Below are 26,386 nucleotides of genomic sequence, written 5' to 3'. Positions count from 1 at the left end.
AGATGATAACCATTATAACTATCATTGAAGTTGATAGTGAATGATGATCATCATTACTGTCATCTTCCTCCTCCTCCTCCTCCTCCTCGCACTGATACAAAGTGACAATTAGAAAAGAGGGTCACATGACCTTAGATAGAAACAATCAAGGACATTCAAACTGTCAGTTGTGAGACATACATTATCTTATGCAGCTGCTCTTGTTGCTGTTTACTCCTCCTATGCTGGAGCAGCTTCCTCTGCCTGGTCGTCCTCGTTCCTTCAGCCTTTGATCCTTCAGCAACCTCCTGCAGAGGTGGGCTTGGGATGGGTGGCAGGACAGAGTACTTCCTCAAGCCATCTCCCAGGGGGGACTTGAACACCCCCGCGGAGGTAGGCATCTCTCAGACACCTATCTACTGCGACACAGTACAGACAGTGCAAGGTGGCAATTCTAAGGACAGATCAAACAGGGGACTTATATTATAAGTCAATATGCTAATTTGGGCACCGACTTCAAGCGCAACTCTGACGCACATAGTGTACAGTTCATTTTAACATGCAAACCAAGTAAGGAATACTAGTTGGCATCATGGCCAGGCAGGCTGAGGTTCTGGACAAAGCTAGAAAAAGTTAGCATGCAAAACCCAAGATAAATTAAAACGAATGTAATAGCGACGTCTGCATGTTATCCAAATATAACTTACCTCCTTTTTTCTATGTCGATAGAAACAGTTATTACTCTTGAGTGGGGAAGACTTCTAACCAGTGGGTTGAAGGTAGTGGAAGGTAAACAGTTCCGTTGCTGTAGAAACGGGACGCCTAGTGGACAAAGTGTAGAAGTGCATCTCGTTCCCGGTCTGCAGAGAGGAATGCATACGCTAGTCTAGTGTACCAGTTAGAATCACATTTCTGTAGGCTACCTGGCTAAATTAGCTACCACAGACCGTTTACCAATAATAATAATAATAATAATAATAATAATAATAATAATAACTTTTATTCGTATAGCACTTTTCCTGCAAACGTTGCAGCTCAAAGCACATGAAGCCAACTTCATAAACTGGCAACTGCACATGTCAAAAGATAACACAAAAACAGATCCAAAAAAATGTAGTAACCTGTATTTTTCCAACAGACTTAGGCTTTACTGCAAATAAACCTTAAAATGAGCTTCAGACATTTCACACAACAATAACATCATTAACTGGACAAAGAAACCAAAACACTTGTTTTCTTGTTTTTATTAGAATTTGTATTGATTTCATTCAGTACAGTCTATGATCTGGGTCTCTCCCTTTTGCCTATGTCCAGAGGCAGCAGTGAGACAATGGCCACTTTGACCACCTTGAAACAGATACCAGTAATGTCACCAATGGCGTGGCCATTCGGGCCAAATCATTCAACCTGCACCTTGTTGTTTTCCTGTAGACAGACAGAATAAAAGGAACAATACACAGAAAATATGTCGAATTAATCAACAAAATACAATCAAGACACCCTTCCCCCCCATGTACCTGTGATGGCAGGTAATACTGTACACCTGTCACTACCTGGTGACAGGTATATTGATTTGGATGACAATTGTCATCTATGAGTAGGTGCTCTTGACTGAAACAAAGTGGCCATCTCCTCCTAGTCATCTAAAACAAATACTATAGAGCGATAGATGTGGTAGGAGAAAACATAGTGGAGCAGAACTAGTAGATGCCTTACCTCAATGAAGTTCAAACAGCTGTCGTTGGGGACGAAGGCTGTGATCTTCTTGCCATTTTTGATCAGTTGTACCCTCACACAGTTCCTAATAGCGGAGTTGGGCTGCTTGGCGGAAGGAGGACATAGGGAGCAAAGGGGAAATGGTTGGGAGCTTATAGGAGAAAGTGATGCATTCTCAATATTATCCACAACAGATACAAGGAGGGGAAGACACTGTTAGTGAGTACATCAGTTTTCAAAATAAAACCACCAATCAAGATGTGCTGTATACATGTTCCTGGCTGCCTGTCTATTTCTGCTTTAGCCTACTTGAAGTCTTGTTGTGTGGCAGAAAAGTAACATCCTAGAAATGCAGAAACAGCCTGGCACTTGCTTACTGACTGAGAAGAGAAGAGATCACAGGTGTTTTACTCACACTTTTTCAAGGACGATGCCTTTGGTGTGAGGAGCTCCTCCAAATGGGTTGGCCTTGAGGGCAGTGCCCAGGTTGGCCTTTTTGAACTGCTTGTCATGCCATCTCTGTTCCCTACGATGCTTACATAGCGTCCTGGCTATACGCAGACCCCGACCCTTACAGAGGGAAAGAGGAGGGATTTTCAGATGGAAGCTGGCCAACAAATGGTAATATAACACAATATTACACCACATTTAGCCTCTGGAGATGCCCTCTTTCACCTCATAAGCAACAAGAAGTGACCGGAGGACAGTGAAATCTTCATCATGTGGCTTGCTCACACTCACAGCATTGCAAGTGTTGAGGAAAAGCAGTGGACAGAGAACATAAGCCTGTGAACATGACATGTACAGCAACAATCACAGCCTACCTAACCTGAAAACCTAAGACAATTTTAGCCTGGCCATTGTATTAAGCTGGATCCTGATTTCTTGCTGGCTCATGCATGGCCGAAAAACACATATGGGATGTTCTAGTCTAGGGCATATCAGGGATAACCAATGTCTATTAAAGGCTTTGAATGATTCCGTAACATTCTAATTGAAATAAAGCACTTTCTTACCCATTGCTACCGGTTCCGGATGATAATAAAAAAGCGTGCGCTGTGTCTTTTTTTCCCGTTTTGACGTCACGGTAGTCCACAGCCAACCATTTTGGCGCATCAATGAAATCCCGAACTCACTTCTCACTGGAAATACCGCGAGATTTTCTATGTCGTGATCCAGATTGCTACTGCCGAGGGGTAGCTAAACACAATTTCAGGTACAGTATTTAAAGTTGTTTTTTGGGGCGTATCGAAATATATTCGGCACATACATAGAAATAACCGCGTTGCTCAGTTAGCCTTGTTTACTGGTTTATCTATTTGGTACACTCGGTGCATTGAGGGCAAGACGACTGCGGTGTTTTGGTGGTAGTAGTAGTAGTGAAGGCAGGCTTCAATGTTGTGCTAACGTTACAAGGCCCCAGCGATGTTGGGCTTCCTGGCTGGTTTAGTTCTAAACGACTGGTGGTAGACTGGTACTAGCTACTGTACACTACTGTACTTATTCGTGAGCTTGTTGACGTACGATTCATGACAATCTACTACTCTTTATCAATTGAACGTCTTGGCAGTTCACCTAGCTTCAATAAAGCCTCTTTAGTAAAGGTCCCGTTTGATTTTGACCCGGCAGGACACTGTAAAAAAAACTGTAAACGAGCTGCTGTCATGTATAACCATCCATAGTGATAGTAAACTATAATATAATTATGATGTTCTCTGGTAACATCTAGCTAAACCTTGTCAATATTTTAGTTAATATTTGATGCGGTAAACCGGAAGTGGTGTCACTACATCAAATATTAACTAAAATATTTATATACATACATTGTTATCAAATATGAACTTTTTAACTTTTCCTAAAGAAAATAAAGAAAGTGTTGCCGGACAACACAATAATAAAGAAAAAAAAACATGTATGTAAACATATGTATAATTGAAACAACAGTGACTGATCATCAGTGTTATGCAACATTCGCAGGACACTTCATGATGAGTTATGCTGAAAAGCCGGAGGACATAACGAGAGAAGAGTGGATGGAGAAGCTCAACAATGTCCACATCCAGAGAGCTGACATGAACCGGCTCATCATGAACTACCTGGTGACAGGTACAGTACTCGAGACAACCCACTGATGGTTTTCCCCTCATTTCATACTTCTTAATAATTTTTAAAAAAATGTTTAACAACAATACAGTATTATTTAGCCTATTTATAACAAATATAAATATATATACTTTTTTTTATATACACAACTTAAAAGCCTCTACAGTGCATGTGTAATCAAGACAGGCCTAATGTCTGAACACCTGACAGTAAAGGCATGGTCATGAAATCGCAGTACCTCAAACAGTCTTCTTTTTGTTTTGTTTTAACAGAAGGTTTTAAAGAGGCCGCTGAGAAGTTCAGGATGGAGTCTGGGATAGAGCCCAGTGTGGACCTGGACTCTCTGGACGAGAGGATCAAGATCAGAGAGATGATCCTGAAGGGGCAGATCCAGGAGGGCATCGCCCTGATCAACAGCCTGCATCCGGAACTGCTGGACACAAACCGCTACCTGTACTTCCATCTCCAGGTAAATGCAGCATTTCTCTCCTGTCCGTTCATCCTATGTTTGATATTTTCTTTTTCGTACCATGCTATCTATCCCTTGCTCCTCCTCCCCTCTTTATTGATACTCCCACCGTTCTACTTGTCCTTCCTCCAGGCTTGTTCCTTCTTCCCATTTTCTTCCCCTTTATCTTTCTTTTGTTCACCATTTGTACTCTCCATTTTTTTTACTCACCATTTTCCCCCTCCTCTGTCGTCCCTCCCTCCCTGTCTGCAGCAACAGCACCTGATAGAGCTGATCCGACTGAGAGAGACCGAGGCGGCGCTGGAGTTTGCCCAGTCCCAGCTAGCTGAGCAGGGGGAGGAGAGCCGGGAGTGCCTGACTGAGATGGAGAGGACCCTGGCCCTGCTGGCCTTCGACAACCCCGAGGAGTCGCCATTCGGAGACCTGCTCAACATGATGCAGAGACAAAAAGTACGGTCCAAATCCAGTATCCTAAATAATAAATATGCAGTTGAGGTCATTAGCATCGTTCTCATCGTGTCCTGTACTTAATCTCCACCCTCTGTCCCCTGAAGGTGTGGAGTGAAGTCAACCAGTCTGTGCTGGACTACGAGAACAGAGAGTCGACGCCCAAACTGGCCAAGCTCCTGAAACTGCTCCTGTGGGCTCAGAATGAACTTGACCAAAAGAAAGTCAAGTACCCCAAAATGACAGACCTCAGCAAAGGGACGATCGAGGACCCAAAGTGAGAACACAGCAGACAGTGCGGAACAAAATGGACACACCTACTCTCCTACTCCTATCTATTTATACTCCAACAGAGACTGACTCATACAACCTTTTTTTATTTTTTTGGTGAGGGTTGCTTTTTGGGAGACTTTGATAACATAGACTGTGCAAACTGGGTAGTTTGTATTTAAAGTGACTTAACTGCCTGAAACAACATCATACAACATATAAATCCTTGTGTTTTAATGAAGTCAAATTATATGATTTGTTTCATGTCTCCGATAAATAAATGTGTGAAGATTTCCTTTTTTGCATATTTCAGTTACACTAGATTTTTTTCTGTCTGTTGGCAGGGAAAGTTGGCAATCTTTGCATATGGAGGGTGTTTAAAGCCTAAATTAGGCTCTTAGGACTATTGTATCAAACTAGAACAGGAATGAATGCAGGTTTGGTGTTAAGAACAATTGGTTTCAATGGCTCTGGTCCACTGTCACAACAATAGGTTGTTTTAGGGGTTTTTCCTGAATAATAACATGCACATTTCAGCTTCTCATGAATGGTGGAGTAGAGCCAAAGCAGGGTACTGTGAATGCTGCCAATGCGCTATAACTTTGTCAGTTTTATTGCAATCTTAGTTTCATCCTGTGTTATCTCCCGAACAGACAAACAAGACAATAATGTGAATACATAAGACTATCCACCCAATTCACGCTGACAGTTTTGCAGCTGAAAGATTTAAGTATGTATGGAATAAAAAATACTCTTTTGGAAAACTTGATTTTGCTTGTGTTGTGTTTATTTTTCTGTATACACCAGAAGACAACGACAACATACATAAGTTATCAGAGCCGCAACAAAGTTGAGGTGACTGCAGTCATGTTATATAACCCTTGTTTGGTACCCCAGCCGTCCTGCCTGGGGCTTATGAAACTCCGAAGGTGCTACGCAGCATCCCTGCCCTATGAGCCAGGATGATGACAGCAGACACATCGCAACAGGGGACCAACATCAGCAACATGGATGGACCAAGGACAGGGGAGGAGGGCGTCGCAGGTTCTCAAAGAGCGGTTCTAACCTAAAACTGCCTGTTTCGATCAGGTCCTGTTCTGCTGTGTAATACGATCGGATCTGCTTATCACGTTGGGATAGGATGTCTAGACTCGAAATACTGCACTGTCACGATGGAGCGCCTGTTTAGACGTCGGAGGGCAGGGATGCCATAGAATAGAGAATACGTCGCTTTCTTTTTTCTTTTCTTTTTTCATTCTGACCATTTCATGCTGTTTTTTGTTTTGTTTTTGTTTTTTTGAAGGACTGAGTCACTTGTATACTTCCAGGGGGGTATTCCATCAACGTCGCTAAAGGAAAATCCAGGCTTATTTTTGATAAATCCTGCGAGATCTATCAAGATTATGCCTGGATCTTTTTAAGAGTCTCGGGAGACTTAACGAAATAAGCCTAGATTTTCCTTTAGCGACGTTGATGGAACACCCCCCTGATACGACCCTGCCGTTTGCAGGAAGAACTGCGAAGGCTGAAGAAAAAAGAAAACTGACACGTGGATTATCATCATCCAGACAAGCACCAGGGAAAAACACACACTCCTCTCCTCCCCTCTTCACCCGGCCGTACGTCTAATATCTATATCTCTCTCTGGTTATTACAGCCATGGGTACGATTATCCGAAGGAAATGAATAATAGTCTACATCGGTTTGGTCCAGATTGAACAAAGTTTTGTTTTTAGTCACCCACCTCCAGCTTTGCTTTCGACCCCTTCCGCGCTGAACTGTGAGAGTGAGAGAGAGCGGGTCGTCAACATTAACTCCTCACGTTGAATGGCAATTCTGCAAAAACATGGAAAGAACTCAAATCCAGATTTGGTCTGTCTCAAAGAAATCCCCCCTGATAAAATAGGGATCGCCGGAGGTCAGAAAAAGTGGACTGAGCTGAATACGACCTGGCCGAGGTAAGTCATTCAGTAACAATTGTCGGCTGTTTTCTATTGAACAGATGTCCAAATGTCTACAGAAACCCATCTCTTTTTAAATACAACAGATCTAATTATACAACCAGGACTGAAATCGAATTAAGCCCAACTCAATGTTGTATAATATGTGGTTAGGTAGACGTTTTGAGTAATTTGAGAGTTGGCTTTGACAAGGACATTTCTTTTCTGAACAGTTTCTCCCGCGTTGACGTATGCAGTGTGACCACTTTCATTCAATGTTGCTACTTTGTTGCAACTTGTTCCTAGTTTGTAGTTGACAAATCATCCATTTTAGATACAAACATAGATACAAAGACGACGTGATGTAAAATGTAACACGTTTTCTTTACAGTGTTGCCATGAACATTGAGGCACATCGTGAGCTTAGAATGATAAGGTTCTATCTCCGTTTAGGGTAGTTAAGAGATATTGAGCGTCAACGTTTTTACATTCCATTATGTTTTGTGAGATGGAACCTTTGTATTTTATGAATTACTAACTCAAAAATGTCAACATTTTAAAAATAACACCACACAGACATTAATAAACACCTAATGGATCAGTTTGTGTAAAAAAACTCAATTTTGACAAAAATGGAGATAGAACCATATAATTCTAACGTCACGAAATCCTCAATTTTAATCATAGATTCAAAGACGACGTGATGTCAAATGTAACACGTTTCTTGACAGTGTTGCCATGAACATTGAGGCACATTCCGACAGAAATACTTCAATCATCAGATGTGTGTCAGCTGGTGGACTCGAGGTTGCTAAGCTGCATAGTTTCGCCAGAGTCAAAGGTTCCCCACTAGAGTCTGTACTATTAATATCATAAGATGTCCTAGCTTGATGAAGTAACATTTACTGAAAATCCAATTTATTTGTGAAGTGCACTGAATAAGACCAGTGTTGTGTTTGCCACTGCAAACTTGTCATATGAGCTGTATTTGCCATGCTGAATACAAACACTCAGAAGTTGGTTTCTCTGAGAGACACACCAATACACATACACCCCCCCCCCACACACAGCACACCCCCCCCCCCCACACACACACACACAGCACCCCCCCCCCCCCCCACACACACACACAGCACCCCCCCCACACACACACACAGCACACCCACACACCCCCCACACACACACACAGCACACCCACACCCACAATAAAGCTATATCCTCTGTGCAGATCGGAGGCGAGGGTATGGACCGCAGTGCTGTTGCTGGGGACCTGCCTGCTGTACTGCGCCCGGGTCGCCATGCCCATTTGCGCTGTCAGTATGGCTGAGAAGTTTGGCTGGAGCAAGAGGGAGTCAGGCATGGTGCTGGGCAGCTTCTTCTGGGGCTACTGCTTCACCCAGGTCCTCGGGGGCTACGTCAGTGACAGGTGGGCATGGGCAATGACTTGAGAATGAAGTCATACTCAATATAATTTTTTTGCATCGAAAAGAAAATCTCTTTTCACCTTGTAGCTAGCTACTTCATTAAAGTGTCAACATCGTATACATTCATATGAGCACAGACAACTTAACAACAGAGTACAGAGTGTGAAGGAAATGTTGTTTGACGAGGCCATAGCTGTTTAACCAGTAAATGTCATGGTTGTCAAGGGTGGGGTTTTCCTACAACGAGAAAGGACAGACGTCACAGGGTCTGTCTTGTTTACATTGTATGTGGCCCATGTAAAGCAGGGAGCCAGTAATGAGTGCCAGGTCATTTCTTAATTAGATTTCCAGGTAGAACCATCATTCATGTACGCAGTGTGGATTTGAATTCAAACCAAAAAGAGCAGAAAGGGTCAGTGCAAATACAAATTGGAAAGTAAAAAAAGAAGAAAATAGTCAAAGGAAACATTCTTTTAATGTTTGACATGACATTCTTCTCATGTCAAAAGAAGCTCAAGGCTTCCTTCAGATTTTGCGAAATAGATACGCCTTCTGCTCCAACTCCTCCCCTCAATAGCCAACACAGTGACTCATTACTTTGAACTCATTTGGAAAATGGATGAATGGGAGAGACCAACTTACATAGTGGGTGTACTCATCTCTCCCTTCAAGGTGTTGGTGAAGTAGTCATTCATTGTTTTCTCTTGTTATCTCATCTCTTCCCTCAGGGTGGGAGGGGAAAAGGTACTCCTGCTGTCTGCAGCAGCCTGGGGGGCTATGACAGCCTTCACCCCCATCCTGGCCCATTTCTGCTCCCAGCCCATCTTCTCCATGACACTGGCCCGCTTCCTCATGGGGCTGCTGCAAGGTGAGACCTCTACAGCGGAGGGACAGAGAAGGGCAGTGAGGCGTGGTGTGTGTCTGTCTGGGGTAGTGGTGGTCTAGTGGATAGTGAGTTGGTCTGGTGATCAGAAGGTCGTCAGTTTGAATCCCACCTGGGAACACCACCTGGGAACACCACCACCAGGGTGCCTAAGGCACTTAGCCCCAAGTTACTCCAGGGAGACTGTCCCAGTATTCTTCTAATGTTTTGGATAAAAGCGTTTGCTAAATGGTTAAAATGTAAGTGTCTGTACTGGGAGCCACAGTGAATAGAACTGAACAACAACGCCACTCCTGTCACGTGTACCTCTTGGTCTCTTCTAAGACATGTGACCCTCTGTTGAGTCCTTTATGATTCCATTGAAGCGCCCTAGCCGCTACAACCACACAGATCCTTATTCTTTTCATCAAAGATGTGAAACTGGATGGTTTAATATGGTTAGTATGGTTGACCTTTCCCCTAGACTAGATTGAGTTTCAACAGAAAGAACATTGGTCCAGTCCACACATATCCCCCCAAGAGTCTCAATCTCAGTTTCGTAGAGATGTCGCCGGGGGCAGTGTGTGTGTGTGTTTGTGGACAGAGAGGCATCTCAATTGTCTTGTGACCTCCTGCCCTCACCCCCCTCCCCTCATAAATACAGATGGGTGAAAGACATATATAGTAGATGTCTGTGAATGGTCTTTATCTGTCTATCCCATTAACATTTGTGCATTACCTTATTCTACTTTGTTATTATTACTTACTTTACTTATCTCACTTTATTGTATTATTGTTGTTTGTTATATCCTGCTGCAATGCCAATGTCGAAGAACCTAAACCTAAGAAAGCAATTCTGATTCAGATGAGAAGTGGAAGATTTCCGGAAGCTTCTCCTAGCTTTAGGCTGGGGTTGAAGTTCAGTTTGTTTATGGCCTTGTTTGACTTTTTGTTCCTGTTTGACATTTGTGAACTTCCCCGGAGGTGGAACTGGGCTATCCTTGGCACCTCTTCTGTCAGGGCTGGGAAAATGTTGTTGTTGACATAGTTTTTTCTGTAAACTGCAGGGGACCAGGCTTTCATGTTGTTGACAATCATTTTCCGTTTTTCGCCTTCCATTACGTGTCCTGGTTTCTATATTATTTGCTAACTCTTGCCACATGGCTCCAAGCAGAAAGCTTCTTCATAACTAGCTTGGACACATACAGATTTCTTCTTGCAAAAACATTACAATACTGGTACATATCGTGCCACCAAAGTAATTACTTACTCTTAACATGTCGTAACTGTGTGTGTGTGTGTGTGTGTGTGTCTGTGTCTGTCTGTGTCTGTGTCTGTGTCTGTCTGTGTCTGTGTCTCTGTCTGTCTGTCTGTCTGTGTGTGTGTGTGTGTGTGTGTGTGTGTGTGTGTGTGTGTGTGTGTGTGTGTGTGTCTGTGTGTGTCTGTGTGTGTCTGTGTGTGTGTGTTCCCAGGTGTGCACTACCCCTCTCTGGCCAGCCTGTGTTCCCAGAAGGTGGTTGAGAGTGAGAGAGGTTTCCTCATGAGCACCGTGGGGAGTGGGTCCTACCTGGGGTGAGTCTGGCTCTGTACACTCAGGCATGAAACTTAAGGAATTTGGCACTGGACAGCCTAGCTAGTGGACTGCAATTTCCAATATCCAGGATGACATTCTACTCGGCCATGCCCAAAACATGCCATAGCTGTAGCAAAACTATTGTTCCTGTTACAGACGTAAACAATATTTCAATGAATGTCTGATCTATTTCACAATGATTAATTCCCATAATGTACAACTTCATAACATTGTGACTTCTCAGGTATGACATCTGTCCTTTTGCACTAAGATGACAAAAAAGGGCTGGTTAGCCACATTTTTCACTAGCCAGCTCTGGTAAAATCTAAGCCTCAGACTAGTTTAATTCCCATCCTTGTGTAAACGTCCTGTTTTTAGCTGGGATGGATGATGTCGTCCTCACTGATGTAAGCATTTACCCTCCTAATGTAGTAGAGGAGGAGGAGGATTGGAGGGTGATACTATAATATCACAACATGCATTATAATAACATATGATGCAATCGCATTGAATTAGATCAATCATGCCAGACTTGATAAATGCAACACGTCTGTGTGTTTTTGTTGTCTTTCCCAGGACACTGGTGATCGGGGGGGCTGGTTCCCTCATGTTAGACCAGTACGGCTGGGAGAGTGTGTTCTATGTGTCTGGGCTACTCTCTGTCCTGTGGGCTTACTGCATGTGGAAATACCTGCTCAAAGGGGAAGGTAAGATGTGTACACATTTGTAAACGGTATTATATACTTTCTAGCCATCTGTTTTGTATTGTTTTGATGCGTAACTACACCACGTTAAGGTATGTGTCTGTGTGTGCTCCCAGGTCCGATCATCACTCTGGAGTCGTTGGGTGCTGGAGGGACCCAGTCCAAACTCTCCAGGAGGCACTGGCTGCGCCTCTTCAAACAACCTGCCGTTTGGTAAAATAAGACAATGGGAAATGTTTTTTTTTGCAGTGTGTGTTGGCGCATGCGGTTTCGGTTTGGCTCGGCTTGTGTGTGTGTGAGTCTCTGTCTGTCTGTCTGTCTGTCTGTCTGTCTGTCTGTTAGAGAGGGTCTACTACTCACTGGTCAGCTTAGTTGCCTGTAGATGTTACATTTTCAGATAGACAGACTCTGTTCATGCCTGTCTCTGTGGGCTGGTTATTTATAGAAGTCAGTGGCAGTGAAGCGCGTCTGCCCTGTTTTCAGCAACAATGGTGTCATTTCCTGTAATGTCACAACCGCACCTCAATAGTTAACCGACAACTGTGACTGTGTTTGTAGTCTTTCTTCTGTCACTGGATAGGGCTCGGCTGCAGTAAAAGCAATACTGACACTGTTTTTTAAATAAGAGGGCACATTTAAGTTGAGATACAGTTAGGGTGATACTGTTGTGAACTACAGTTGTGCACTCTTACAGACTTGGATATAGTAGAAGTGTATGTTGATTATTTTGGGGCTTTTCTATGTACATATGAGTAACATGCAGTCTCTTACGGTACTTAAAAAAATAAAATAATAATAATAATAATTCTCTCTCTCCTTCCCCCCTACAGTGCTGTGATTGTTACACACCTTTGCACCGCAAGCACCTTCTTCACATTGTTGTCATGGCTACCAACCTTCTTCAAGGACACCTTCCCTGAAGCCAAGGTAACTTGAGAACCGCATCCCAACCCGAAACTCACCCTTGCACCCTATCCCCTTAGAGAAAAAAAACTCTTATACTTTAGACTTAGAGTTGCATTCCAGTCCAAGGCCAGAGTGACACTGAGATAGAAGTCATGTTAAAGATTCAACCAGGGGAATTTGATCTTTTGTTGAAAAAGCTGTTTCCAGTAGACCAAACATCTGATGTTGTTTTAGGGACATGATGAGCAAGTTTGTTGAGACCTGAGAGAGGACATCAAGATACGTCCAGGGGGGTGATTGGGGGTCAGCCCAATTGTGAGATGCCCAAATGTGAGAATTCAGTGTCTGGCTACGCAAGGGTATCTCTCTAGATGAGAGAAGATAGACATGTGAGAGTCAGTATTGTGAGGGGTAGCAGAGGGTGTATTAGGACTTCAGTCAACCAACAGAGGGCACTGTAGCCATCCAAAAACACACACACACACACTCCTTCAAACTGATAACCCCCAAATGACAACTGTCATTGAACTAATGTTAAATGCAGAACAAGAGGTTAATTGAATTCTTCTCAGTGTTAAATGAACCTGTTTGTTTGTTTGTTATTGTGTGTTCCCTTCAGGGCTGGGTGTTCAATGTTATCCCCTGGTTCGTGGCTATCCCCTCCTCCCTCTTCAGTGGCTGTCTCTCTGACCACTTAATCAGCCAAGGTAGAATCACCCCGGCCTCTGGTCCATCCAGGGGATCCAGGGAAATATAAATGTTTGTCTTTGTAATGGGTTGAAGCTTGAACTCTGTTGAATAATTGAGCTGCTTAGCGATTGTCTCACTCTCTTTCTCGCATCATCTCGTTGTGTCTCTCCAGGTTTTGATACAGCTGCTGTGAGGAAACTGATGCAGGTATGATAGAGTGTTGCAGAGTTAGCTAACGGTGCTTATTCATATTTAATGTGAGGGGAGCAGATTCTGTAAAAATGTTAGGTAGCCTTTTGAAATCTGGAATCTGAATCAGGACGCTGTGTCTGTGTCTGTGTCTGTGTCTGTGTCTGTGTGTGTGTCTGTGTCTGTGTGTGTGTGTGTGTGTGTGTGTGTGTGTGTGTGTGTGCGTCCCTCCCTGTCTGTCTTCCCCTGCTCAGTTCTTTTCCATGGGGGTGTCCAGTGTGTTCACCATCCTCCTGTGTGGAACCACCACCTTCCCCACGGCCGTGGCCTTCGTGTCTGCCACCATGGGCCTCACCACCTTCAGCCACAGGTACTGATGCCAACCCCTTCATCACCTGCTACACCCAAACCCTAGCCCTCCATCAGCCCCTACCCACTAGCACCCAAATCCTAGCCCTCCATCAGCCCCTATCCACTAGCACCCAAACCCTAGCCTACACCTCCTACCCACTAGGCATGTCCTGTGCATCAAGGAGTTTTGTATAGGTTTTAGCATCAATAGTCGTAGCTTCATCTTGCTCTCTGATAGGGTAGGTGGAATGGTCACCCCATGTAGAAATGTGTTTGCTATGTGTGCCACAACACAAGCTACAGTGCCCTCTGTAAGTATTTGTAAAATAAATAAACATAACAAATAATACCATCTAAATAAAAGTAGGAAATCTGTACTTTAAGCTCTTATTAAAGAGGTACTACAGGATCTTCACGAATATGTCTGTATTTTTCTATAGCTATAGCCTGTAGGTGTAACGCATCATATTGAACCCTCACTTACCCGGCGATTACGGATGGAAAATCGTCAGCTGTAGTGCATAACGTATCCTAAAGCAATTTCCTGAATGAGCATTTTTCTCTCCTGAATGAGCTGCAGTGGACAAATTGTGTCAAACCGAAGTGTGTGGGGACCCGTTTTTGGCTCTTGTGCTCAAATTTTAGAACCAGTGGCTGTGATTATTCAAATGATCCTGTTCAGATCAAATTTTATTTGTCACTTATATCGCATACAGTTGTAATAGACAAAGTGACATGTTTTGGGATCTTGCAATTCAATAATAAGTAATAAATACAATTCAAATACAATTATACAAATATAATTCAATAATAAGTAGAAAGTAGAAGTAAAAAGTGCAATAAAGTGACAATTCAGATTGAATCACTTTAATTGTTTGATTTCAAATCCAAACCTTTGGAGTATAGAGCTTAAAGGAAGACAAATTGGTTCACTGTCCAAATATTTACAGAGAATTGGCTATGCAGCTAACCTGCCCAACCAGTCAGACTAATGTGCAGTAGGGATGCACCGAACATTCGGCCACCGAATGTATTCGGCCGAATATCGCAAAATATGAAAACACCGAATGTTTACCACCGAATAGTGGCCGTGTTTTGATGACGCAATACAATTAAATATAACTCTCAACAGGCGCGCGGCGCGAGGCGACGCGCTTTCAAAACTGGCTGCGTTCGTAAATTCACTCAGGAAATCCGATCAGCACTCGTGGAATGCCTCTCGTCCAATCAAATGACTCGGTTTCTCTATGACGTCGGGCCCAGTGTGCGCTCCAGCACTCTCAGAGCGACTTTACGAACGCAACCTTACACTCATCTAGCTAGTTAGCTTAGCAGTCGTAGCTCAATTTAAAATTGGAGTGAGAAGCAGAGTTGTTGCCTTGTTGAAAACATATTCAGACTCCCAGCTGTTCTACACGAGTTTATGACATGCAGCTGTATCATGCGGTGGTTTCTATGCAAACCAGAGACTATAAAAACAAAAGATATTCATTCTGAAATAACATGAACTATTATCGTTACACTCAGGTGGACTCAATTCAACTTGTTGAATGACTTGTTGAAGACATTTAGCATTTGACCTAATTTTAAGAGTGACAAAGGGTCTGAATACTTATGTACATGAGGTATTTCTGTATTTACATTTTAATACATTTGCCAACATTAAAAAACGTTTTTACTTAGATTATGGGGTAATGTGTGTGGATTGATGGCAAATCTATTCAAAAATGTGAAAAAAGTGAAGGGGTCTAAATACTTTCTGAAGCCTATGTAGAGACAAATCATGAATATCATTAACTTGAACCCTGGAAAGCAGTAGAGATTAAATCCCACGATAATTAGTTATAATAAGTTATATATAAAAGTTCTTTTTTTTCAATCTCAATTTCTTTCTTTGAGAAGCATGAATAAAAAGCAAAATGTATTTAGTTTATGCAATGATAAAATTAAAAACTGCCGATACACATTCGGTATTCGGTATTCGGCCAAGTGTTTCCTTAAATTCGGCTTCGGCCTCGGCCAAGAATTTTCATTTCGGTGCATCCCTAATGTGCAGTTAGGTGGTCGAGATTACGATATCCATATGATATTATACTTATCTTAAAGTGACTCTTTAGTTTAAGATAAGGTAGAGGCATCAGTTATTGATTTTACTGCGAGGTAATTTAGCTGGATAAAGACAGGGAGTCTGTCACTCCTTATCTGATAGGATGGAGCACTAAATGATTCCTCTTTTTCCAGTGGTGTGTCAACAAACGTCCAGGATCTGGCTCCGTCCTGTGCTGGGGCTCTGTTCGGTACGTTCAGCTTTACCCAAATGTTTTCTGTAGCCTTTTGAATCTTCCACTGGCCCTCAATATGAGCATGCATGTTCATACCAACAATTATTGATTACCTGTGGTCCCCTGCGTTTCTTACAGTGTTATTTATTAATCTCTTCTCTTCTTTGAACTTTACATTTTGAATTCTCTCTGTTGAATTTGATAGTAGTGTTGAATATGAAATTTAACAGTGCATCTGTCATCTGTTGTTTTTATTGCAGGTGTTATGAATACTTGCGGCGCTTTCTCAGGTAAGTGTCTCTAATGAGGGAAAATCGTGAGGAGAAACATCTGTGTATCTCCAGACTTAATTTAGCCTTTTTATGAACTAATGAGACAAATAATTAATCCGATTTATTTCGAAGCCAAAAGTTTGGGCTGTGTGTCGTCTCCCTCACACTGGCTCCAATGTGCCATGCATATTTCATCATGGAACGATAATAGAGTTTGTGTCAGATGAATAATAGATGGTATAGAAGATAACAGTAACTGTTACTGCACTTGGGGGAACAGGAATGGACATTTGGCATTTTAATACAGTTACTTATACGGTTACACAGCTGGCAGTAGGGGGCTGAACCATCACATAGGCATATGTGGAAATTGATAACTGAGCTTTAGGATTCTAGTTTAAGGTGCTTGCTGAGTTGATATGTTGTGGTGTTAAGTGTATGATGAAGTATAGTATGTACTGTATAGTCATGTGCAACTTATTGTCAACCTTTCCTGTGTATACGTTGTATTCTTGTATTTCTGTTCTTGTGGTTATCTGGGGTTTGAAAGAGTGTGTGTTCTGGTATTAGTGTCCTGACTGTGTGTGTGTGTGTGTGTGTGTGTGTAGGTGTCCTGATGGTGTATTTCTCGGGGTACCTGATCGAGACCACAGGTTCCTGGGCGTCTGTGTTTGCCCTCATCTCCGTCGTGAACCTGCTGGGCCTGGTCACCTTCCTGTTCTTCGCTGAGGCCCGCCGGGTTGACATCGACACCACCAAGGCCCGATACCACAACATCCACATCTGATACTACAACATCCACCCCTGATACCACAACATCCACCCTTAATACCACAACATCCACCCTTAATACCACAACATCCAACCCTTATACCACAACATCCATCCTTTACACCACAGCATCCACCTCTGACACCACAACATCCACCCCTTATACCACAATATCCACCTCCAAGTCCTCCTAAAGGGACAGAACATCAAGCCCAACATCCACCTACTGTCCAACGGAGCTCTCCAAACGGGACCAGGGCGCTGAGCCAAGCCTAGCCTAGCCGAGCCACAATACCCACACCAGAGTCTTAACCATGGGATGAGAGGACCAGGAACCACGGCCAATTCTACTTCTATCATCCACGTCGGAATTTGAAGAACCAAAAGAGAATCTGCACAACGTTACAGGAATGTTACTCAAGTTTACTCAAGGCACAATAGTACCCTCCCATACGTACTAACTACTTATAGAATGGACCGCGGACCGAAGAGCTGTTCTCTAGGCCAGTCGTCACCATGACTAGTGCCCCCTAGTGTGAGGGGTGAATACAGCAGGCTACCAGGGAGCTTGTAGATAAGTTGGAGAGATTCAGGATGATGTCCTGTACAGTAAAGTGGCTTGCTAAAGCGTACATTGTTGTTTTTCCAGTTATTGTTTACGGTTCCATTTCACTTTCTTTATCCATTTTTTTATTGTCATCCAACTCTTCAGTTTGTTTTGACTGAGGCCGTAGTGCAGTCATGGAAACGGTGACCTCAGTTTGTTAGTGCAGTTGGGCTTAATATGACCTCAGAGTCTCAATATGACCTCAGAGTCTCAATATGACCTCAGTGTCTCAATATGACCTCAGTGTCTCAATATGACCTCAGTGTCTCAATATGACCTCAGTGTCTGCACTGGTCTGTGTTTGTGTTCGAGGAGAATGACGGATGTGTGGTTGTTTCGCCAGTTCTCTGACAGTTTGGTTTCGCCAGTTCTCTGACAGTTTGGTTTCGCCAGTTCTCTGACAGTTTGGTTTCGCCAGTTCTCTGACAGTTTGGGACACACAGACAGATGTGTGTGTTTGAGTGTATAGGGGGGAGGCAGGGGGATATGGGGGAGGCAGGGGGAGTTGAATGCTGTCACACCTGCAGGGTTCTATTACAAGGTGAGTCTCCTAGCCCCCCCCCCCCCCCCCCCGGCGGGACTCTCTGTGAGTGGCACCTAATTACCAAGTGACTAATTACCCTGCACCCGCTCTGATGTACTCTACAATTTACCTGCTATGGCCTTCATTTCCATGGTTACACCTCATAATTTCGTCACCTGGTCATCATGCTTCGCTGCGTCTCGTTTTGGGAAGGCCGCCGCTGCACCAAGGCCTTACATCATCAACGGGCTGTTGGGATTGACTTGTTTTGTGTTAAATTAAGACCAAAGGTTATTCAAACATTTTTTTATTATGTATTATGAAAATGCATGACAGGCTTAAATATACCTCAATCACATTGATTCTTTTTGATTACTTGTATTATTCCTATGAAACCCCTCATCAATTGCTCAATCAAGTACATATTCAGAAGCCTTGTAGATAAGTATTAGTTGAGGTGAATGTGAGAGTGGGGAATGCGGTCATTAGAGGGCCATGTCCATGATGCAATTGCAGTTCCTCTAGAATTGGATGTGGTTCCATCTACATACAGCTTCTTCCTCTCCTTGGCATCATCTGCACTGATCTGAAGGCATGTTGGATGGAATAAAGCAATACATGGGCTCCTAATTGGACCTATCTATCAATTTCAAGTGCAAACGAAGGTTATGAGGAGAAGGAGAGAATAGACACTTGTTCTAATGAGATGCACCCTGTTTGTTGTGGTTACTTCATTGGCTAGACAGTGGGTGATGTCATTAGTGGAAAGGGAGGGAGTCTGTTTGTGTGGAGAGAAGCCAGCCATGACATCAGGACTGGCTCTGCCCTGGTAAAGACATTGTTCTGGGCAGTACTCTGAAGAAATGAGTCTTATAGCCTTATAGTCTTACTGACCTGACCTACTAGCAGAAGCAAGCCGGAGAGTGGGATGAATGTTTAATGGTATGCAGCTTTATCAGCAGATGACGCAGCCTCGACGCAGTACTCGTTACTCAGTTTGGTCAGAACCATTCAATATTTATGTATTCCATTGTAATGTATTTATTAATTGGTAGTTAAAAAATTCATTATTTATGATAGTTGTTATGATAATAGGAGAAAAACAACAGCAATTGTCTAACTTAAATTATTTCTCATATCACCATGAATGAATAGGAAATAAGAGTGGTCCGTATATTTCTGGACGTATATTTGTACCTTCCTAATATGCTTCTCATGCCATATTTAATGTGATTTCAGTCATTTCTGTCTGCACATAAAGTTGAGCTGTGCACATTGTAACTGGACCCTTGCGTAAATGGAAGAATATCCATAAAAGGTTGCCTTTGGACGACCGTGCAAGAGATCATGGTTCCCAGCTCATTTGAAGGCTGTGTTCAGATAGTTTTATAATGCGTCCTTTATTTCTCCTTCATTGAAGTGTTCACTGGTCAAAGCAACAGTTCCACTATGTCTCTCTCACCAATACAGCCATGTTGGGTCACGAGTACTCCAAGAAAGGGCAGCTGTGTTATTGGAACAAAGTTACAGGGTCATTGCAGTGGGGTCACGATAAGATCGAACCGGATGATGATGATGATGTGTGATGGTTCTAATGTGACAGTGATGGAACGTTTCTTGTTACTGAACTTGTGTTAAATCCAGACAATTAAACACTGTACGATGACCAATATATCAATAAGTTGGTCAATGGTGAGGCACACTGGTTTGAAACCACTATCATCAGTGGGTACTTGTACATACATATACAGTGAAGTAGCGTTTAGATCTGTATAACACTTAAAGCCTTTGTACAGAAAAGGTGATGTAGTGATGAGTTGTTGCACAAAACAAACTGTCCTAGTTAGTCTCAATGCCTGATTTGTAGGATTTTTAAAAATTATTATTCAATAAGCCGAACCACACATTTCTCGAGCTCAGAAATGACCTTCAAATGCTTTCACTTCACTTGCCTGAGCTGGGCATTGTTCAAAAACGTCATTGCTTGTCTGATTTCTGTCACATGCTATAATCCATAATGTTAATATGTTGACACAATGCAACAGTGGACCAGAGTTCTGCTCACCGTCGTGTCAATGTGTAGGCTCCTGAGAGCATATAGGTATTGATCTCTGTTTTTTCTAAGATGATGTAAGATAATGTATTATATAAAAAGATTCAAACAATGTTTATGGAAAATATATGCAGTATTCTATTGCTTCAAAAATATATTGTATTTGTAAGCATATTTTATTGAACTTTGAATAAAAAACTATATTTTGTCAGCTGTAATGAGTTTTTGGACCATTCCTTCTGTCAGATTTGCACTGGTGAGAATGATGGTGTGCATTTTCACTGTGACACCACATGGGGGCAGCGCAGTGCAAACAATAAGCACAATGTACTGTAGCTCTGAAGAATGAGTGAAGCATTAAAACATTACTGAAGAAAGAAAAGACAGGTTAAATTATTTTTGTGTGCATGAAGCCACTACATATCAAAAACATGTTTATCCTCCATGCACGCATCCCTAGTTACCATACTGGAAGCTAGCAGCATGCCCCTGGTAGCAGCTAGCAATAGTTACCCTATAGAAAATCGACAAGCAATCAACATTGATCCTATATAGTGGGGCACCATGTGGTCATAAACTTCCTCTAAGTTCTCTACCTATGTGGATCAGCTGGGCAGTGTAGCCTACTGGTAGGTCTGGTACCAGGTCTGTCCCATTCACACCCCTAGTTCACTTCAGACCCAGATCCCCAGCCCTGGCCAGCAGGACATATGGGGTGGCACCATATGGCACGACGCTGTGTGCCATGTTGGCTAGCTGGCACCGGTGACGTGTGAACGGCCAGACGCCAGTCAACCCAACCTCCTCTCACGGGACCGAGTGGCTCAGGTTACCATGGAGACGGGTGGCTTGTGGCTGTCTCCGTGGCAATGTGGAGGAGGGTTGTGGAGGGTGTGAGGGTAGGGGGGGGGGGGTCAGGGACTATGAATCGGAGGTTGTAACTACCGTTCAATCGAAACAAGTGATGTTAAACAGGGAGTCCATGGATATCTGAACAGAGACATCATTTTAAAGTAGGTGATCGGTCGGTCGGTCACTTAGGGTTCGTTCACGACGACTGTAAACGGCACTGTAAAAGCACAGTCAGACATGATCGTGATCAGTGGCCCGCTATTTAATTAGCAGAGATGAAACACTGAAGAGCAGATGAGAGGAGAGGAACCTCCCCCATCTTACGAGCTTCACTGAGACTCTGAGAGGTAACCTGCCATTGGAAGGCCCCCGTCAGAAAGCCAGAGATACATGTAAATGAAATAGCCCCATTAATTAGTAATTAACATCAAGTTAATGACAATGTCACCGTGTCGCCGTCTCATCCCATGTCCTTCCTCCGTGGTGGAGGGCCCCTCTCTCTCTCTCGTCTGATCCCTGATCGGAATGCTAATTAGAGAAATGCGAGTTAGCGGCGTTGAAAAGAGAAAGGACTGTCTTTTAGGACTAACTAAAGACATAAAGGGCCTAGTTAACGACTGGGCATTGTATGTGTGGAGGATTAATAACTTTGTAGTAATAGATCAGGAGGAGTTATAAGTCCACTGGTTTTCAGGAGGGCCTTTGTGTGGAGGGCCATTGACACGGTTTAAGCACTAATTGCGTTGCGCCTGTTAGCGTAGTGTTGGGGATTTCCTCACTAATCACATTTTATTTTAGACACACGTAACTGATAATATCACCGTTAATATCACCATCCGTGTGTGGAGCTTGTCAAAGGCAACATTATTTCTGTACAGCGAGAAAGAACGAATATGTACACTGTATTTGGTGGGTATTTGACCAACTGTTTTGGTGGGTACTTGAATCCAAAAGTGCGACACAACGTTTTACCTTCAATAAATAAATAAAAGCTGCTCAGGTTTAATTGAATGAGCTCGTCAGTAAACGTAATCTCTTAGTTGTCAACCCTCTGCCAGTAGTGATTTGAGGAATCTGACTGCCACTGATGCCTCTGCTTCCCTGTGAGGGAGGATGAAACATGAAGTTTACTCTCTGAACACAGAGGTGTCCCAGAAACAGCCAACGCTCAACCCTCAATGTACAATCCCATTAAATACTGTATATCCCATACAGCAACCCCCCCCCCCTCTCTTTCTCTAATTTATAATTGACCCCTCCAAGTAGTTCCCTGATGCCCACACAAACCTTCCTTGCCCCCCTTCTGTCTCTTACACACATACACATACACACACACTCACACATACACACACACCATACTGCCAGATATGTTGATTTCTGTCAATTAAACTCCATCAGCTGTTTGCCTCCTGCTAGACATATGGCCTCTGTTATATATAAAGAGCAAATGGTGCAGGCATTGAGCGGGGCACCATTTTAATGGAACCCTCCGGGACAGGACCCACACCTGTGCATTAATAACATAAAACCACTGTCGGCCCTGTGGCCAGATGAGGACAGAGTGTGTGTGTGTGTGTGTGTGTGTGTGTGTGTGTGTGTGTGTGTGTGTGTGTGTGTGTGGTGTATGTGTGTATGGTGTATGTGTGTGTGTATGTGTGTGTGTGTGTGTGTATGTGTGTGTGTGTGTGTACGCGTGTGTGTGTGTGTGTGTGTGTGTGTGTGTGTGTGTGTGTGCGTGTGTGTGTCTCCATCTTCATTCTCAGCCTCTCAAATTTTGCAGGCTTTTTCTGTGTTGCCATCATGGGGCCATAGAATCATTTAGTCACCACTTGACTCCTTTGTCAGGCGTAAGTATGACATACAGTCATGTTTTGTGCTTGCCATACCCCAGGATAGAAAGGGCTGAAATGTAGGGATAACAATTAAAATAACTAAAACTATTGAAAGGCACTACAAGGATACAATATATTCTACATTCTAATTGTGTCTATGTCTGTGTTGGGTTCAGCCATGCCAGGGGCAGACCTGAGAATCACTGTTTATTAATATTCAATGTCGCTGTCTGAGCTAGAACAACAAAGACTCACAAACACACCCTCACAACATGACAGGACCACTCTTCCCTGCAGCCACAGAGAGAGACAGAAAAGAGATGGTGCGTTGCCTTGGCTGCCACTCATATGGTCACTTTTGAAATGACAGAGAATTTCAGAAACACTCAAAACCTTGGGTAAATGAAAGTAATGTCATCACAGAAGCTCTGTGTTGAAAAGTCTTACCCCACATCAAATACCAGTAACCAGGGACCAGTAAATATTTGTTGATTATGTTCTGAAATATGCATCTCATGTTTAAGTTTATTGATGTATTTGCAAATGTATCCTAGTGTGTTTTATACATGCGATTGTAAGATATGCATACTAATATATTCCTAATCATATTCATATTCATATTATTGGCATATTAAATAGTATATAATAATAATAATAATAACATTTTTGTTATTATTATTATTATTATTATTATTATACACATATTTTATTATATACTTAAACATTGATCACTCCACGATCCTATGGTTTGGAATGAGAGAATATTCACCTTGCAAAAAAACTGTATGAACACATGTGTATATATGTATACACATTATGTACAGTATATACCTTCAAATTCTAATCTGCTTATTGTTTTTAGATGTTGAGGCTAGTAAACTCCTGAGTTCAGTTTATGCATGCAGTCCAACCCTCTGCTGGTCTGTTACAGCCCTCCCTGGCATCCCACAGTACCACCCGACCCCCCCACCCCTCTCTTCTCCCCTCCTCTCTCTTTACTAAAGTTTGGCTGTCAATCAGCAGTGCCCTCAGGCAACAGCCACTGATGAAAAGACCCCTGAGACAAGGAGACCCAAATTAGATTTCAGTAAGGACATTGAATATTCATTTCAGGGAAACATCTAAAGGTAAATGCTTTTTGATCTCCGTGCACAAATACCACTTGTGTGCATTCCCAGGTCCTGGCGCTGTGCTTCCAAGAGTAATTTTTTTTCTTCCTCTCGCCCGGTCCGGCCCCAGTCACGGCCTCGTCTCGCTCGCTCCTCGGGGGGATGCAGCGGAATAATGATGACGGAGCTACAAAGGAGAGAAAGAGCCATAATTAATGTTTATACTAAAGGGACCCAATAGAAAGGGCACCCGCACTAAGTATTCAGTAATTAGTACTTAGCAGAAGTTGATCGCTACACACACACACACACGCACACACACACACACACACACACACACACACACACACACACACACACACACACACACACTCATGAACCCAGGCACGCACACAAACACACACTCACACACTCACAAACGCAGGCACGCACACAAACTCACACTCACAAACGCAGGCACGCACACAAACTCACACACACGCACACACGCACACACACACACACACACACACACACACACACACACACACACACAGTGCGCAGAGCCACTGAGTCGTGTCATTTAGTCTTAAAACTTCAGATGGGGGGAAAGGGAACCTCCCCTGACAGCAACAGTCAAAACATAGTTTAATTTCTCCTGTCAACATATTTACTTTATTTTTTTAATTGACTCAAATGTTTTTGTGTTCATGGAAATGTCCACAGAATAAATGATGCAATTGTTTCTTTTCTCTAGCACTTATTTCTGTTGCTCATTAGCGCTCTGTAGAGCATGAATAGACTGTCAATATACCACATTCTGGATTGAATATGTCTCTATTAGCTAACATTTTGCCTGTTTGTAAGTATCATAAAGAGGTTCGATCACTGTACATTCAGCTATTTTATTACCCTATTGACTAGGGCAAAAATTACATCAACAACCCAAACACATCAACCCAAGAACATCAACAACCCAAACACAACCCAACAAACACTTCAATACAAACACTATTTCAAACACAGAAATAAATGTGTGATTGTGAGCACTTTCACTGTGTACTATAAGAGTGTATACAAAGGAACTACTCTGCAGTGATCAATGTAATAGTAGTGGATGTCTCCCTATCATACAGACTAGGTTGACAGTACATTGTCTCAATCCCCTATAGCTATCTCTGCCATCTCAGAGGACAGGGAACGAAGAAGGACGGGGAGGGGCACTGCCTGAGGCTCTATGCCCACAGAGAGTCCACCCCGCTCGGATACACACTGCCAGGACTCTCCCTTCAGCAAGACGGCGGGGATGGGAGCACCATCTTCTGATGGAGAGGCTGAGGATCCAGTTAATAGTATAGATAGATCTATATCTACCTCCATCATCCATAGCAAGGCAGGAACGGACATGATAGAAATGCAACTTTCACAAGACGGTTTAGAAAGACGAAGATGACCTGGACAATTAATCTTTTCAAGCATAGACCCGATAATTATAGAGTTAATGTGTATGAAATGATAGTGTCCTGTAAGCACAAGGAATATATGCTTTTTTGTCCTTGAGGATGCCAAACAAATGCAATGAAATGCACAATATCTTATGTTACTCTCTCTCTCTCTCTCTGTCTCTCTCTCTCTTTCTCTCTCTTTCTCTCTTTTTCTCTTTCTCCTTTTCACTCTCTCTCTCTCTCTCACTCTCTCTCCCTGTCTTTTTCTCCTCTTTGAAGATGGAGGATGGTCACTCCATTGCCAGGCAATCTGGTCTGTCATGTTCACACTTGCATTTAGCCCCAGATTTGGTTCTATTTTTTTGGTTCTTTGACAAGTTGGAAAGACGTTCCCACACCTCCTTGCCTTCCAGCTCTGTCTCTGTCTAGGTGAAGGCCGACCTAGGCTTCAGACAGTCAGCTGCGTGTGTGTGAGTGTGTTTGCGTGCGTGCGTGTGCGTGCGTGTCTGTGTGCACATGCATGCGTGCTGCATGTGTGTGTGTGTGTGTGTGTGTGTGTGTGTGTGTGTGTGTGTGTGCATGTGTGAGCGTGTGTGTGTGGTGGGAGCGTGTGTGTGCATGCTTGCGTGTGTGTGGGTCCGCGCGTGTGTGTGTGTGTGTGTGAGCCAGATGTCCATGCCAACACAACAAGGGGTGGGAAGAGGGAAGGTGGCAGAGGCCTGATACCATCCATGGAGGAGAGGTGACAGTCACAGGGATGGCAGAGGTCTGTGGAAGCGTTCTCAACGCTGGCCTAAAACCTGAGGAGGATATGGGGGTCTCCTCTCACAGCTGGTGTCTCGCTTTTATGAGGAAAAAAAGTGAAACTAGGGGTTGCTGTGGGTCAGGTGTGTGTGTGTGTGTGTATGGATAGGTGGCTGGGTAGCTGCTGGAGGGAGGTCAGGCCAGGAGAGTGTGGCGGTGTGTGTGTGTGTTTGGACCCCAGGCCCTGTGCTGTGGTGCTGTGATGCTGATTGTCACACCGCTCCAGCCAGAGCC

General features: G+C 43.3%; 3 protein-coding genes and 1 long non-coding RNA gene across 4 annotated transcripts in view; 2 read left to right on the top strand and 2 right to left on the bottom strand.

Moving 5' to 3' along the window:
- Positions 1 to 380, bottom strand: part of dnah12 (dynein, axonemal, heavy chain 12) — a gene marked incomplete at its 5' end in the record, with an annotated part of 33,851 nt that extends 33,471 nt beyond the window's left edge. Inside the window, one exon of the mRNA XM_080534220.1 lies at positions 181 to 380. Within this exon, the coding sequence (XP_080390346.1) occupies positions 181 to 380 (200 nt within the window). The remainder of the gene's footprint in view (positions 1 to 180) is intronic.
- A 925-nt stretch (positions 381 to 1,305) lies between these two features.
- On the bottom strand, positions 1,306 to 2,245 carry LOC308161212. Its single transcript, XR_013937519.1, has 3 exons — positions 2,111 to 2,245; positions 1,696 to 1,797; positions 1,306 to 1,404 (listed from the first exon to the last, which is right to left on the bottom strand). It is a non-coding gene; the product is annotated as an uncharacterized lncRNA (long non-coding RNA).
- A 603-nt stretch (positions 2,246 to 2,848) lies between these two features.
- Positions 2,849 to 5,753, top strand: LOC308161209 (glucose-induced degradation protein 8-B homolog). Its single transcript, XM_080535190.1, has 5 exons — positions 2,849 to 2,911; positions 3,673 to 3,801; positions 4,071 to 4,267; positions 4,520 to 4,717; positions 4,822 to 5,753. The coding sequence occupies exons 2-5, from the start codon at positions 3,681 to 3,683 to the stop codon at positions 4,993 to 4,995; spliced, it is 690 nt and encodes a 229-aa protein (XP_080391316.1). The 5' UTR covers positions 2,849 to 2,911; positions 3,673 to 3,680; the 3' UTR covers positions 4,996 to 5,753.
- A 918-nt stretch (positions 5,754 to 6,671) lies between these two features.
- slc17a9b (solute carrier family 17 member 9b) lies at positions 6,672 to 17,898 on the top strand. The gene is made up of 13 exons (XM_080535189.1): positions 6,672 to 6,942; positions 8,153 to 8,350; positions 9,077 to 9,216; positions 10,683 to 10,782; positions 11,360 to 11,490; positions 11,604 to 11,700; positions 12,318 to 12,414; positions 13,013 to 13,100; positions 13,256 to 13,290; positions 13,527 to 13,642; positions 15,865 to 15,920; positions 16,166 to 16,195; positions 16,786 to 17,898. The coding sequence occupies exons 1-13, from the start codon at positions 6,812 to 6,814 to the stop codon at positions 16,962 to 16,964; spliced, it is 1,398 nt and encodes a 465-aa protein (XP_080391315.1). The 5' UTR covers positions 6,672 to 6,811; the 3' UTR covers positions 16,965 to 17,898.
- Positions 17,899 to 26,386: the final 8,488 nt, after the last annotated feature.

This window comes from Nansenia antarctica (genome assembly GCF_963989245.1).
Source record: "Nansenia antarctica genome assembly, chromosome: 6".
NCBI lineage: Eukaryota > Metazoa > Chordata > Actinopteri > Argentiniformes > Microstomatidae > Nansenia > Nansenia antarctica.
Note: the sequence above shows the minus strand (reverse complement) of the source record. Positions and strands in the feature narration are given on the sequence as shown.